The sequence below is a fragment of the Pongo pygmaeus genome, chromosome 11 (assembly GCF_028885625.2).
Source record: "Pongo pygmaeus isolate AG05252 chromosome 11, NHGRI_mPonPyg2-v2.0_pri, whole genome shotgun sequence".
Lineage (NCBI taxonomy): Eukaryota > Metazoa > Chordata > Mammalia > Primates > Hominidae > Pongo > Pongo pygmaeus.
This window is the reverse complement of record NC_072384.2, coordinates 23616720-23633029: the sequence shown is the minus strand read 5'-3', so window position 1 is coordinate 23633029 and position 16310 is coordinate 23616720. Positions and strand designations below refer to the sequence as shown.

The 16310-nt window shown below is 42.4% G+C and overlaps 1 protein-coding gene across 14 annotated transcripts in view; it reads right to left on the bottom strand.

Annotated features, from left to right (window-relative positions):
- CLASP1 (cytoplasmic linker associated protein 1) overlaps positions 1–16310 on the bottom strand; it is a 312442-nt gene that overhangs the window by 170698 nt on the left and 125434 nt on the right. For all 14 annotated transcript variants that reach the window (XM_063647337.1, XM_054479398.2, XM_063647338.1 and 11 more), the window contains one exon: positions 6467–6564. In XM_063647337.1, the coding sequence (XP_063503407.1) occupies positions 6467–6564 (98 nt within the window). The remainder of the gene's footprint in view (positions 1–6466; positions 6565–16310) is intronic.

Genomic DNA, 16310 nt, shown 5'->3' with positions numbered 1-16310 from the left:
GGTCTCTCTCTGTCACCCAAGCTGGAGTGCAGTGGCACGATCTCAGCTCACTGCAACCTCAACCTCCCAAGCTGGAGAGATTCTCCTGCCTCAGCATCTCATATAGCTACGACCACAGGCACATGCTACCACACCCAACTAATTTTTTAATTTTTTTGTAGCAACGGGGTCTCATGTTGCCCAGGCTGGTCTTGAACTCCTGGGCTCAAGCAATCCTTCCGTCTCGGCCTCCCAAAGGGATGGGATTACAGGAATGAGCCACTGGGCCTGCCTTACAGATTCTTTTCAAGTGTACATGGAACATTATCCAGGAGTCCACATGCCAGGCCACAAAAATAAGCCTCAATAAATTTCAAGCCGGGCACGGTGGACCACACCTGTAATCTCAGCACTTGGGGACGCTGAGGCAGGTGGAACACATGAGGGCAGAAGTTTGAGATCATCCTGGCCAATGTGGCAAAACCTCGTCTCTACTAAAATTACAAAAATTAGCCGGGTGTGGTGGTATACATCTGTAATCCCAGCTACTTTAGGAGACTGAGGCACAAGAATTGCTTGAACCCAGGAGGCAGAGGGTGCAGTGAGCCAAGACTGTACTACTGCACTCCAGCCTAGACAAAAGAATGAGACTCCGCCTCAAAAAAATGTTTTTAATTTAAAAAACAGATTTCAAATGACTGAAACCACACAAATTATGTTCTCTAACCACAATAGGATAAAATCAGAAATTAATAACAAAAAGAAATGAGAAACAAAAAAATGTAGAAATCAAACACTCCTAAGTAACAAATAACTCAAAAATGAAAACAAAAAGGAATTAGAAAATACTTTGAGATAAATGAAAACATTAACATATCAAAACTTATGGAATACAGCTAAAGCAGCACTTAGAAATGCATAGGTGTAGACGTCTACATTAAAACAGAAGATCTCAAATCAATAACCTTCCATCTTAAAAAACTGGAAAAAGACAAGTACATCAAACCAATCAAAAGTAAAGATTAGAGTGAAATAAGCAAAATATATACAACAGGGAAAACAGAAAAATCAATGAAACCAGAAGTTAGTTCTTTGAAAAGGCAAAAACTGACAAACCTTAACTAGACTGACCAGAAGAGCAAAGGCTCAAATTAATGAAATAAGAACCTTGAAAGGGAAGGCATCACTGCTGAGCATGTACAAATAAAAAGGATTACAGGGGAATTCTATGAACAATTATACGCCAACAATTAGATAACCAAGATAAAATGACTAAACTCCTACAGAGACCCAAGCTACCAAAACTGATTCGAAAAGAAACAAAAAATCTGATAGACCCCTAACAAGTAGAGAAATTGAATTAGTGACCCCTAACAAGTAAAGAGATTGAATAAGTGATTCAAAAAAAAATCAGCCTGAGACCAGCCTGGGCAATATGGCAAAAACCCATCTGTACAAAAAATACAGAAATTACTCACGCATGGTGGCATGCGCCTGTAGTCCCAGCTACTTGGGAGGCCAAGGCGGAATGATTACTTGAGCCCAGGAAGTCAAGGCTGCAGTGAGCAATGATCATGTCATTGCACTCCAGCCCAGGCAACAGAGCGAGATCCTGCCTCAAAAAATAATAATAATAAATAAAAATAATTTTAAAAATTAAATAAATGAACGAATGAATGAATGAGTGAATGAACCAAGAAAGAAAAGGCCTGGTCTCCAAGAAACAGCAGATGCACCTGCCGAGAAAGGTGAAGCAAAGACCCAGGATGACAAAGAGGTGTCAGGATGATAGGTTTGCAAGAGGCAGTGAAGGCAGCCAGTCCAGGCTGAAACAGGCTTCATGGACTTACACAACTGGCAGAGAAGTTAGCAAGTAGAAAGTATGAGTATGCAGTAAGTATATAGACAACTATACAAATGAAACTAAAACAGTTAACTCCAGGAAAAACAAAAAGTTGTAAGAAAAAGGTAATCATAGTTTGTCAAATATTAATAGTGAACTGTAAATAGCATTCATAATCATAATATGAACTATATGTTGTCCTTACCAAAATTAAAATATGACTTTATTTGATAGATGAGGAGATTGGAAGTATATATGAGAGAGGTTAAGAGAAAAGAGAGCGGTCAGGGGCAGTGGCTCATGCCTGTAATCCCAGCACTTTGGGAGGCCGAGGCGGGTGGATCACCTGAGGTCGGGAGTTCGAGATCAGCCTAACCAACATGGAGAAACCCCGTCTCTACTAAAAATACAAAATTAGCCAGGCATGGTGGTGCATGCCAGCAATCCCAGCTACTCCGGAGGCTGAGGCAGAAGAATCACTTGAACCCAGGAGGTGGAGGTTGCAGTGAGCCGAGATCACACCACTGCACTCCGGCCTGAGCAACAAGAGTGAAACTCCATCTCAAAAAAAAGGGAGAGAGAGAGAGAGCTGAAATTCAGCCTCCATAGTGAAAAGTATAAGTCTTATAGTGACAAAAAATTTTTAAATAGCAATACCTGCCGATTATTAGGAGAACAGTAAATAACAAAAGGATCAATAAAAACAGTTGACAGCGTTTGCCTCTGAGGAGCAGAAAATGGCAGAAAGAGTGAGGAATTGTCTGTTCAAAAATGTATCTTATAAATCTAGTTGAATCTCTGTGTGTACAAATAACTACGACAAAAAATAAAATTAAAAATAAGTGATGTCTCAGAGCAATTTATCATCTGCTTTCACCTTGGGTTCTCTTTAACACTAAAGCTTTAGCAAGCAAGTTAAAAATTTTAAAGTACCAATTTTCCCTTTCCGAAACAATCATTAAGTAATAAAACCTAATGAATGTTTATAAATTTTAAAATAGATAGCAAACGAGTAAATATTATGAAATCTGTTTTTTAAAAAAGTAGGTTCACAATGCAAGCTACCAAATAGTTATAATGAATCAAGTGACCTATGTCTCAGCCCTGTCTATAAGTTAAATTATCTTCAGGTTTAAAGCCACTGCTTTTTAGAAGCTTGGTTCCCAAATGATGATCCCAGAAGAAATTTAACATCAGTGACCTTTTTCCCAACACTCTGCAAACTAAAATATGTGATACTGACTAAAAATATTTCCTAGAAGACTCAATGGGATGAGAGTGAACGTCAGGATATGCTGAAATTTTATGAAAGTAACAAAGAGTTAACATTTTAAGTTGTCAAGCATGCCTCACAGAGTATCACACAACTACAGATATCTTATGATGGCTAGAAGTTATTTATTTTCTGAACATATATACATGAACTATAATAATACATGTAAAAACCATGTTAAATGGTCAAATATTCTATACCTTTAGGGCCTCAACTACTCTGAGACCGCATGTAAGCAGGGAGACCCTCTAACATGAAGATTTTGTTAACTACCTCCACTTTATTATCTGGCTCGATATGATTTTGGCCACAAGAAGAGAAGACTGAAATAACAACAAATGGCCTTAATCCCTAATTCCAGCTCCTCCAAAGTGAAGCTAGTTGTACAGGTCTCTTTTCTCAACTGCGAAATGGACAAAGAAAATTGTTACTTGAATGGGATTACTACTCTTGCTATTTAAGTCATTTAGGTGATCTCACTAAGGCATTTTCTTCACCACGTATTTCTTAGAGATATAATTAATCGTATTCTTCTCAACATACTCTCTTGGTGAACAAACTCTTATGAAGACATTTTTAATTTAGAACTAAATCCAACTTTTGGAAAGCATTAAGCAAATTTTACAATATTGTACTAGTCCTATGGAAACTTGCTAAGTTGAAAAATCTACGCTCACAAAATTACTAAAAAATCTATAATGATGTAAGAGAAGTCTAGACTATTCAAGTAATCCAGTCACCCATGTGGAGCCACATATAGCAGATGCTGAAGTTTTCTGATACCATAAAAGCCTCATTCCATTTGGGCACAAAAACAAAGGTGGTAACTGGAGCCTCTGCCCCTCAGAGTTCTAGATCTTAGGTAACTGTCTTGTAGTAAACGCAAAGAAACTTGAAGTTTCAGCTTCTCTCACTAGAGTAAGGTTTTTAAAGAACAGCATAGTTCTCCAAGCACTTGTGTATGCCAAAGTGTCACAATATGGATGTGAAGGGTGCGGGTCCATTTCCCTAAGAACACCCTCTCCATTTTGGAGAATTTGTAGGAGGATTTTAGGTAATGTGAGCTAGCAGAAACCCTCATTTCTATTCAGAGGTCCAAGTTCTTTTGTAGCACCTTTTTTAATGTTTTGTTTTGTTTTGTTTTTAAATAAAAAAGAGAAGAAGGAGGCGGTCATGTGAAGAACCTGAGAAACATGTGACTGAGAAGCTGGAAAAGGTGGCTTTAACTCCAGCTCCGGCATCCAGACCTCTGAGGTCCCACCGTGTTGGGGATCTCCAGAACCACCCCCAGGCTTACTGGTTCACTAGGAAGACTCACAGGACTCAGCACAATCATAGTCACAGCTGTGATTTTTTATAGCAAAAGGATACAAAGCACAATCAGCAAAAGAAAAAGATGTATGGGGTGAAACCCAGAGGATACCAGGCAAGCATCCTAGAGACTCTCCTGGTAGAGTCACACAGGACACATTTAATCCCTCAGCAGTGACTTGTAACAACACAAGTGAGATGCTTTCTATCAGGAATGCTCCTTAGAGACTCAGTGCCCAGGGTTTTTCCTGGGGGCTGGTCATGTAAACACCCTCTGCCTGGCACTTAACAAAATGCCAGACTCCCAGAAGGAAAGCAGGTATTCAGCATAAACCAAATTGTGCTGTGCAGTTTGACACAGTGAGCCACTCTTATTCCACTTGTTGGGAATGGTGGGGGCCCTCCCCAAATCCACATTTCTAGTCACCAGCACGGGGCCAGGCCTGTAAGCAGGCCTTTCTAAGGACAGCAGTCTCAGGCCAGCTGCATTAACTCTTTCCTGCACTCACCTCTCTAGATCTCGGTTTCACCATGTCATTTCCCCCTGATTTGCTACTTTGCTGTGGTTACCCTCCAAAAATACAGAGGAAGCCTCCTGTTAAGATGGAAACTGTGTAAAATGGTGGATTCATGGTCTGGGGTCACATCAAGTTACACAGCATGGCATGAGGCCATCCCTGCAGCAGGGCAGGGTTTCACTCTCGAGACCTGTTTTCCCAACAATCACGGTGACTTCGTCATTAAACAGTCCCTTCCCTTGATATCATGCCTTCCCTGCTCATCTGTGCCCTCCAACTTTCCCTAAGAGATTGTTTAGTATTGCTATTGAGTTCTTTTTCCTCCTGTGTTCTCACCATATATTCAAAGACCAGAAGGCTGAGGTTCACAAAACACAGGAACTTTAAAAAAAAAAAAAAAAACAAACTATTATCACAGATTATCTTTTGTAAAGAACATGAAAAGTAGTTTTATTCCCATCTAATCACCCTGTGCACAGATGGCGAGAGCAATTCCAAATCAGGCATGACTCTCAACCACAAGGAAGCACAGTCCACTTGTCTGCCCATGGAGCCGCCACTTGAGGGTCTGGGGCCCACCGCCGTCATGTTTGCCTTAAAGACATCAAGACAGTTGACTCCTGTATACTTCAATATTCCATCCCATTTCCAGATGCCCAGTATGCCATAAATTCTTTTGTGAAACAGGACGGAGAAAATTAAAAGGCAAGTCAGAAGAACAGGGTTTTGAACTTGGGTCTCTCTCTTAGTAGCTGTGTAATCTCTCAAAAGTCACTTCATGTTTCTAGGCCTCTGGGGTTTCCATGGATAAAATGACAGGCTCAGATAAGCTGCCCTGTGAGTCCACTCCAGTTCTGTCTGGAATTTTAACACTACTTTCCCCCTTAAAGGAATGACCCAGGGTAAAAGTTTGGAATTAATTTGGTGTTAAGTTTCTCCATCACAGTTAAAATTATACATATCTGATCACTACATTATTTTAAAAATCTGGACTATAACAAAGTCACATTTGTGGACTCCAATTGTCTTGGGTCTGACGAGACGCTGATCCCCTTGCATGGGCTTATATACATTGCGAATGACATGAAAACAGAAAGTTACATTTAAAACATGATTACCAAAATTATAACTTATGAATTTTTATCCAAACACATTCTGGAATGGCTTCATTCATTCAAATATATTCTAAGCACCTACTATACTAAGTGCTGTCTGTACAGATATAGATACAGAATCATAGATATAGAACCATAAAAATTAAGAGTGCTGAATTTTTCAATACCAATTGCTTTTAAAATCAGTATGTGGCATGGGACCTGGCCAGTTGTCTGAGTGAGAAACTCTCATTTCTGAGGAACTGGAATGGGAGCAGACCCCTGATGAATGATCTGGACAAAATCTCCAGTGACCCTCTAACCGTAGATTCTCTGAATAAAATAACCACAACAGAAAAAGTATTGCAAATCAAGATATTAACTGGAAAAGAATGGGGGTGGGGGTGGGGGGGGGTAGAGCAGAAGAAAGGAAAAAATCTGCACTCACCGGGACTGTGGCAATCCTTTTTTACTGAGATCTGCCCTCACACGTTCTCCTACATGTCTGTAAATTTCCACTAAGCTGTTTATTGCTGCATCTCGAACCTAGATATAAAAGAAGAGATCTTACAGCTGCTCTGTGTCATCCCCCAGCAAGTCCTGCTGGGACACAACAGGCCATATACCACCCCAACTTATCACCATTTTACCAGTGCAACTGTGAATACAATCCTTACATACATTTGTCTAGAGAAAGCCATGTTTGACAGTTTTCACTTTGCTGATACAATGTCAAAGGGTAGTAAAACTGTGGGACCCCCATCCCTATATACACGGCAAAGTCCATATCCTTAGTTCTTTCCATTCTTTAAGGTAATTTTGGAAAACTGGAATTTTCAGACCATCTTTCCAAATTAAGAAACAACACTAAAAATAAATAAATGATACTAAAAATAAAATACCATGTAAAACACTCTGGATTTAAGTCAATTAAACAAATACTTAATGAGCAACAAAAATGGGTAGTACAGGCTATATGAAGTCCCATACTCAAGAAGCCCCTAGTCCTAAGAAGGAGATTTCTAAAAAGTCCTAAAATTCTACATTACAGGGCATGATGCAATAAACATTATTCAAGAGCATAAAGAGCTTGCAGTTTAAAGAAGGGAGCAATCACATTAGGGGATGTCAAGGGATGCTGTATGAGGAAGAAACCACTGCAAAGTGCTTGGAACAGCAGGATTTCACCAGGTCCAGATGGAATGAGCGGATTCCGAATAAGACACAGCCTGTGCAAAGGCATGAAAGCAGACATGCACGGCACATGCTTCAGGAAGAGGAAGTACGCCAGTCTGGCTAGACCAGATCAAACTAAGAAAGCAGCATGAAATACGAAATAAGGTGTGAAAGACAGGGTAGATTTTTTTTCTAACCTGGAGAAATTTGAATACGGACTGTATATTACACATCACTGTATCCATGCTAAATTTCCAGGGTGAGAGAAATGACATGAGTTTATATAAGAAAATATCCTTGTTATTAAATGATACACACTGGTAAGTCTAGGGTTAAAAATATCATCATAAGCCGGGCGCGGTGGCTCACGCCTAGAATCCCAGCACTTTGGGAGGCCGAAGTGGGCAGATCACAAGGTCAGGAGTTCGAGACCAGCCTGGCCAACATGGTGAAACCTTGTCTCTACTATAAATACAAAGAAATTAGCCGGGCGTGGTGGCGCATGCACCTGTAGTCCAGCTCCTCAGGAGGCTGACGCAGGAGAATCGCTTGAACCCGGGAGGCGGAGTTTGCAGTAAGCTGAGATTATGCCACTGCACTCCAGCCTGGGCAACAGAGCAAGACTCTGTCTCAGAAAGAAAAAAAGAAAAAATCATTATATCTGCATGTTAATTTCAAATGGCTCAAGAAAAAAGTATGCGTCTGTATATGTATGTATGTGTGTACACAGAGATACAGAACAAATGTGACAAATGTTAACTGGTAAATACACTCACTTTCTCTGTATGTTAAAAAATTTGCAAATAAAAAGGTAGGAAGAAAAACATTTTTAAAACATAAAATGGAACTAAGGCCAGGTGGTACTGGGGAGACTGTGCTTAATTCAGTAAGCAAAGATGGGAGTACAACATCAAGGTAGTGGAGAATGAAGAGAAAAGAAGTAGGAATACAAACAAAAATTTACAATTTGAAATACTGAAGGGAGTCCTCTGATTTAACAGTGTTACATGACAGGTAACTTTACTCATAATTTTTATCTCTTCCAGTGGAAAAAGGCAAATCTTAGGCTATATTGTCACCCAAAACCTCATGCTATGGACTGAACTGTGTGCCCCCAAAATTCAAATGATGAAGCCCTAACTCTCCAACATATTTCAAGATAGGGCCTATAAGGATGCAATTAAGGGCCAAGCATGGTGGCTCACACCTGTAATCCCAGCACTTTGGGAGGCCAAGGTAGGAGCACAGCTTGAGCCCAGGGATTTGGGACCAGCCTGGGCAACAAAGTGAGCGCCCATCTCTACAAAAAAAGTTTTTCTTAATTAGCTGGACCAGTTGGTACTCACCTACAGTCCTACCTACTTGGGGGGGCCTGAGGTAGGAGGATCACTCAAGCTCAGGAGTTGGAGGCTGCAGTGAGCTATAATCCTACCACCACACTCTAGCCTCAGAGATAAAGCAAGACTCAAGTATTTTTTGTTTTTTTTTTTTTTAGAAAAAGGAGGTAACTGGGTATGGTGGCTCGTGCTTATAATCCCAGCACTTTGGAAGGCCCAGGCAGGCGAGTTTAAGTTCAGGAGTTTGAGTTCAGGCGAGTTCGAGGTCAGGAGTTCGAGACCAGCCTGACCAACATGGTGAAACCCCATCTCTACTAAAAAATACAAAAATCAGCTGGGCGTGGTGGCGCACGCCTGTAATCCCAGCTTGGGAGGCTGAGGTAGGAGAATCACTTAAACCCGGGAGGCAGAGGTTGCAGTGAGCTGAGATCACACGACTGCATTCCAGCCTGGGTGACAGAGCGAGACCCCCGTCTCAAAAAAAAAAACAGGCAATTAAGATTAAATGAGGTCATGATGGTAGGACCCTAAAATTAGAGGATTAGTGTCCTCATAAGAGAAGCCAGAGAGCTGGGTACACACACAGAAGAGGTCATATAAGCACATAGTGAGATGGCAGCCATCTACAAGCCAGGAAGAGAGCCCCAACCAGAACCCGGCCTCCCAAACTGTGAGAAAATTAATTTCTGTTGTTTAACTCACTCAGTCTACAGCATTTTGTTATGGCAGCCAGAGGTGACAAACACAGATTATCAGTTTATTTTTGGGGGAAAAAAATAATTTCTAATGTTAGGGAACATTTTTACATTGAAAATGCGGTCAGGCACGGTGGCTCATGCCTGTAATCCCAGCACTTTGGGTGGCCGAGGCAGGCAGATCACTGGAGGTCAGGAGTTGAAGACCAGCCTGGCCAACATGGTGAAACCCTGTCTCTACTAAAAATACAAAAAAAAAACTTTAGCTGGGCATGGTGGTGAGCGCCTGTTAGTCCCAGCTACTTGGGACACTGAGGCACAAGAATCGCTTGAACCCAGGAGGCAGAGGTTGCAGTGAGCCAAGATCACACCACTTCACTCCAGTCTGGGTGACAGAGCAAGACGCTGTCTCAAGAAAAAGAAAAAAGAAAAATGCACATATTACAGAAGTAGTCAATGCTACTATACCTTGAATATTATTAAAGTATATCACCATTGCTTAGTTTCTAGGGATAACATCTGCTCAGAGCAAATCTCAATGGGTGATCTCTTTAAAGAACAATCAATACCCAGTCAGCTACTTAGAAAGTCTGGGCCATAAACGTTTAAGAGACTTACTGGAAAAATTACTAGCTTTAGAGTCAAATATTAATAAGTAGACTTAAGGACCTACTTGGCCATTTAGGGAGCTGTGTAACCTTAGACAAAACACTAGAACTCCTTTGGTCTCAATTTCCTCCTCTGTAAATTGAGGGTTGCTCTGAGGACTGAAAGAAATAACAGTTTCATTCAACAAATATTTGAGTGCCTACTAGGTGAAAATGAACTGAAACGCCTACACAGGCCAGGCAGTGACATGAGGAGTGAGTGACTGCAGGAGGCTGAGTGCAGGGTGACAAATGGCACTGGCAGGGAACCCTGGAGGCAGGGACAGAAGAGAGATAAGGTGCTCAGGCAGATGGGCCAGCACCACCCAGCCACAGAGGAATGGAAGCACAGCTTTACCAGACCTTCTATCCTTTCAAGAAAAGTTAAAAATATACATCTCCCAAATATAAACTCATTTGAACTCAAAATGTAAAATTAAAACATTCTGCAGGCACAAGCATACACACACCCACGAAGCTATAGGCTGAAACCAGCTTTTTGCCAGCAGTTTGTTACCTATAGTTTGTATCTATAAAGCAATCAACACAATGGCTAGTGTTATCTATATCTTTTAAACCAACATCTTTATCCTTTAAAATAATCGTTCCTTAGACCTAGAAAGTTACAGGGTCAGATAGCATTTAGGGGTCTAAACTATTCTTCACTGAAGAACTGCAGATGAACAGATATTCTTTGATACTGCAAAGTAGGACACTCTAATAGAGAAGAGGTTTAAATAAAAGCCATTCAGCTGAGACTGAAGGACAATGCAGCTATTCGCTTCTACACAGGCTCTCACTGGTCTCGCACTGCCTCTCCCTGCTGATCCCTCAGGCTCACCACAGAAAGGCACTGCAACGTGTCAGGCCATGAAGACTGCAAAAAGACAAGAGCCCCATACATGCAGCACGCTCTGCCAGGTCTTATATGCATGCTTTACAGAATCTAAGGTCTCCAATGTCTGACCGTGTTGTTCCTTCCTTCCTCATAGTCACTGCACACTGGAGGGTGTAGAGGCTGGCAAGGTTAGTCACCTGCCCAAGGCACACAGATCAGGAATGGCAGGCTGGGGCACCTCTCTGGGGGCAAGCCAACATCCTTCTCACCAGCGCACTGCACCTTATTGTGGATGCCAAAATAAAGGCTTCCTGCAAAGCAAAAAACTCAAAGGAAGGCTTCCGCCCTAGGGTGGGGGACAGGGAAGCAGTCTATAGACTAATGAGACCCTAAATCCACCCTGTCCTCCTAGAACCCAGCACAGCCCCACAGCCAGTGCCTTGGAGCGTGGGTACCCCAGCACCCCAGCACAGCTGTGCCCAAGAGCCCACCCCTGGCTCCCAGGCTGCAACTGTGGCAGGGCCGCATGGGAGCTCTGTCAAGCCAGCAGTAGAGGTGCTCCTCCCTCCTCCTGAGCTCTGTCCAGCTGGAGACAGCATGAAATTAGCAATGGTCATCATGTTTCAAGATGTTTTAGGCTTTGAAAACGTCACCAAACTCAACAAGAGGGCCAGCAGTCAGCATGGGGAGTCCCACTGGACGCAACCCTCTGCCAGCCTGCCTGCAAAAGGGTAGGTGAGGTGCTGGGAAGATGAAATCAAAAGTCTTCAGGCAGAACTCAGGCTTTTCTTATCTAGTCAAGGGAATTCCTATTGTTAGGATGCCTCGGACCACTGGCTGCCTCTGTTACAGCCACTGCCCTGTCCTCATCAACAAGTACAGACTTCATACTGAAATCCCCACCTCCAGGAAGAAAAGCTTCCCTCAGCTCAGGAGGTACATCCTTAGTGTACGGCCATCACAGAATTCTAGTCCCTTCCCAGCAGCTGGGTCACACAGGGGCATGGAATGCAACTCTCCAACAATGAAACATGAGGGGAATCTGTGGGAAAGCTTCTAGAAAACATTTCTCTGCTCTTGGAAAAAGACATTCAGGGAAAAGTGAACACTGGCTGGGTATTTGACGATAGGAGAGAACTGCTGATTCTCGGGACACAGGAGGTGACAATGGTATTAAAGTTATGTTTTTGAGGGAAAAAAAGTCTATCTTTTAAAACATTTAAGAGTTAAATAAATGTGGTCTAAGATTTGCCTCAACATAATCTAACTTTTGCTTCAAAATAATGGGGTGGAGGAGGGGAAAAAGACAAAACTGAACTGGCCTTGTCAAATGAGCTGATGGCACATGAGGACGCTTTATGGCACTCTCACTGCTTGTGTGTATGTTTGAACCTTTCCATATGAAAGTTGAAAACAGAAGAGGAGCTCACAAAGCAGCAGCCTCCTCTCTGCCAGGCCAACCGTGCGTGCGTGCGGCAGCTATACCTGTGCTGTGCCTGTGCTGAGAGCTCTAGGGGGCAATGCACACAGGCTGAGGTGCCCAAGACTCCGGCTCCAAGCTACTGGCAGATCCCGGAAACTTCCTATGTCAGGACCTGTCGTCACGCAGAATGACACATTTCCCTACTGCTCTAATGATTCTGAGTTGGGCTTTCAGTTACTTGTAACCAAAAGCATCCTAGCCCACACACACTGTGCACCTGTGGCCCACTCTGAAAGGCTTCCCTGCTCTGAGTCACTGCACTCAGACCACCAAGGAAATGAACACTTGCCGAGTTAATTTTAAACACCAAATCCAGTCTTTGTTAGCCGCTGCCTGAAGAGCTGAAAGAGGATTCTCCATACACTGGCCGTAGGGAAATGAAGAGCTGGAGGCTGACTACTAGGTCAGGTGCCTGAGTGCAGAGACAACACTGATACAACAGTGTCCTCTCTGGTCTGAGACTTGGCAAATAAGGGAAAGTCATTCGAATAGTTATGGGACATTGGGAACTGCAAAGAGGAACAAGTTATAATCTTAACTCTAGAGGTTCAGAGACTAGTAGGAAAGATTAATGAAAAAATTAAAATAAAGGCAACAGCAAAAGCACATGCAAGCTACACAAGAACCCCAGAAGCAGAAATAATTAACTTGGTTAGTATCGGGGAGGTAGGTGGCAGAACTTCCTGGCAAAAGGGAGATATGGATTGATTGTATGTCTGTGTATGTGTGTGTGTGTGTGCACACGTGCAAATGTATGTGTGGACAAAACATTCCTAAGGCACATGTGAATATATGGATTATTTTCAGAGTGCTCAATTTGGAATACTCTAGCTGTAAATCCTGTCTACTACAGAATACTGAAAGCTGCCTGTAGAGTACCAACCTCATCTTATGGATGAGGTGGGGGAAATGAAAAAACAAAACAAATAATAAGAACTTTCGCAAAAGCAGACACACAGGTCTAGAACTCAACCCACAAAACCACTATAGGCTCCAAAGTCCTGGCCAAAGCCTAGGGCTTCCTGGCACAAAAAGTATAACTGACATTAAAGACACTAGGCAGGAAGTGCTAACTTGAATTTTTGGCTTAATGAAACATTTTAAACAAGTCTCACATTTTCTATCTTATTTTAAAAAACTATCTCTTTGCTTCTTCATAAATTATTTTGTAAAATTATATAATCTATTTATGATTTATACAGCAGTAAGATGTAACCCATTTAAATGTACTACTTTTGTTTTTCAGTTGTATTATTATTATTATTACCCATAATCAGTCCAGGAGCACCTGATTTTTGGTAGTGAAACTAGTGTCTGGTATATGGCAGTATGTGTATAGTCTACTCCAGGGCTGCCAATGTTTGGTATCAGTATGGCTACGTCAATATCACAAATATATCTCAAGACACTAAGGCTATCCTACAATTAAGGTTTTTCATACATTTAAAGCACTATACACCTGGGTTTCTCAGAAACCCACTGGCACATGGTAGGTGCATGATTTCTGCAAATGAAAATGACCATCTCAGATGATGAGGAGACTACTGAGTAACTTGGCCTTCTGAGAGTCTTCTACTTAGACCAACAGGTCACACCAGCACCTAAGAACATTCACTTGCAAGGACTCTCATAAGGATTGAGGGGTGAGGCACTTCCCACTGCCTCCACTTTAAAGGGGAAACAGGCTCAAGATGCAAGTGACCCCAAGGTCAGCTATTACCTGCAAAGCAGGGATCTATGCCTTTAACCTAGGTGTCTTACATTGTGTCAGGTAGCTCAAGTATTAATATTAAACATACTCTGCCTTTTGGCAGCTTTAGAACAGTATGTCAAACTGTTGAAGACTCGACATTATCTTAAACTCTTAAACAACTGAATCTACATTTTGAAATTGTGGGATTGTGCTGATCATTTGAAATTTAATCTGTGTACTTCTAAAATAAAGAAAATCTTGTTAAAATCCCTAGAGACCTTACAAGTTAACCCTAGATCTAAAGGAGAAAAATAGTATCAGAGAGTAGCCCAACACAAAAACAGACTAGGCCCTTCCTGTCTCCTTTCTACCAAAGCTTCAGGGAACTTTTAAGCGAGACCTCCTCTAGCAGAAAACTTCAGAGAAAAGGAAAACCTGTGAAGAGTAGGGCATTCTCCAAGGCTTATCTGAATAGCTTCAAGGATGAGAATGTACCCATTCAAAATTTTAAATGTGCTTAACATTCCACTCCCAATGTCTCTTAAAATTTACACCGAATCCATGATCTTTTGGGCGGGGAAATACTGAGGTTATTCATCAGTGAAGAGCCCTAGGACAACGAGGCATTTCCTTCACTTCCTCTGGAGGATGTGGTCCGCCTCAGTTGCAGAAGCAAAATTTGAGGCTCAGAAGCAAAATCAAGCTAGTAATCTCTATCCCCTTCCCCAAAAAGCCCAAGGATCCACACAGACAAGACAGGTCCACAGCATGAGCTCTGGCTAAATATATGTGGAAGAAAAAGAGGAAGAAGGGGAAACGGGGGTGAGTGAGGGGATCCTGTGGGATGGACTGCAGTGTGGTGCACAGCCATGCAGTGCTCCCCTCCCCAAACCAGACTCTAGACAACGTCCCTTGTTGTAGTTCTGGATGGTGTAGGTCTGGTCTGTGTTCTTATATTGCCCCACCACAGAAGTGCATTTAGAGGAGCCAGCCCTGCACCGCCCACCCCAGGTATTAAGATCTCCACAGGCAGTGTGAACATTCACATCACCTGTCTGGCCAAAGTCAGCAACTGAATGAGGAGAGAATCACCTCAGCAAGTTGGCTTTTCTGCTCTGCTAGAGCACTCCATGTGACGGCAGCGAAACCCCCAGAGTGCGGCCTCTACAAAGGATTTTTCCCATGGAAAACAAAAACAGAAACAAAACCAAAAGGGGGAAGGATACAAAACGATAATCTATTTGGTAATTTAGAATCTTTTTAAAAAATAGCACAATTTATTTTTAAATTAACGATGAATATAAAGTATGATTAAGTAAATAAAAATGTCTAAACATTTATTTCCAATGCCATATATTTTCCTTTTTTTTTTTAAAAAAAGAAAAAGTCTTGCTGGGTTGCCCAGGCTGGAATGCAGTGGCACGATCTTGGCTCACTGTAACCTCTGCCTCCCAGATTCATGTGATTCTTGTGCCTCAGGCTCCCAAGTAGCTGCGATCACAGGTGAACGACACCATGCCTGGCTAATTTTTGTATTTTTGGTAGAGATGGGGTTTCACCATGTTGCCCTGGCTGGTCTCAAACTCCTGGCCTCAAGTGATCCACCCACCTTGGCCTCCTAAAGTGCTGGGATTACTGGCTTACTGGCATGAGCCACCACGTGCCCGGCCTAATGCTATGTATTTTCAAAAAAGGCTGAAAAAGGGCATGAGTGGAAGAAGAAAGCAGGGAGACAGCAGACGACAGGCAGTGAGGAGGGGAGAGGCTGGGGTAGAAGGAGCAGCACAAAAGCTAAAGAGAAGGGAGAGACACCTGCTACTGGAACTAAGAGCAAGATAAGGAAAGGGCCTGGAGAGCAGGAGGGGAGGGGTGCCGGCTCAGGGGAGCTAGAGGCCACGGGAGGTTGGGTGGAAGGCCAGCCTGATACAGCCTCCTGGGAGGGTAACTTAGCAGTTATCAACAAGATTTCACAGGACAGGCCACTGACCATACATATTTCTCTTGTAAATTACTGTTCCATTTTCTGTCCCTTCTTCTAATGACGTATCATTCTTATCAGTTTGTATGACATAATAAAAATGACTCTGGTTGAGAAATAGCATTGAACTGGGAGGAGAGTTCAATGCTATTTCTCCAGCCCAGACTTGTACAACTTTGTGAATTGCCTGGTAACTCACAGGTGAGACAGCCAGCTCCTCTCCTACCCTCACACTAAGGAAGTGGTACTTTTTGTTAATTTAGGTAAAGTCTGCAGTTCTTAAGGGTTCAGTTGGAGGAGTTTCTACAATGATATACACAGTGGAGCCACCCCCCAAAGCAAAATGTAGAACATTCCCATCACCTCAGAAAAGTCCCCTCAGACCCTCTTCCAATCATTCTCCCCAACCTCAGCAGATTCTGCACTACCACTCCCGGCACCACCC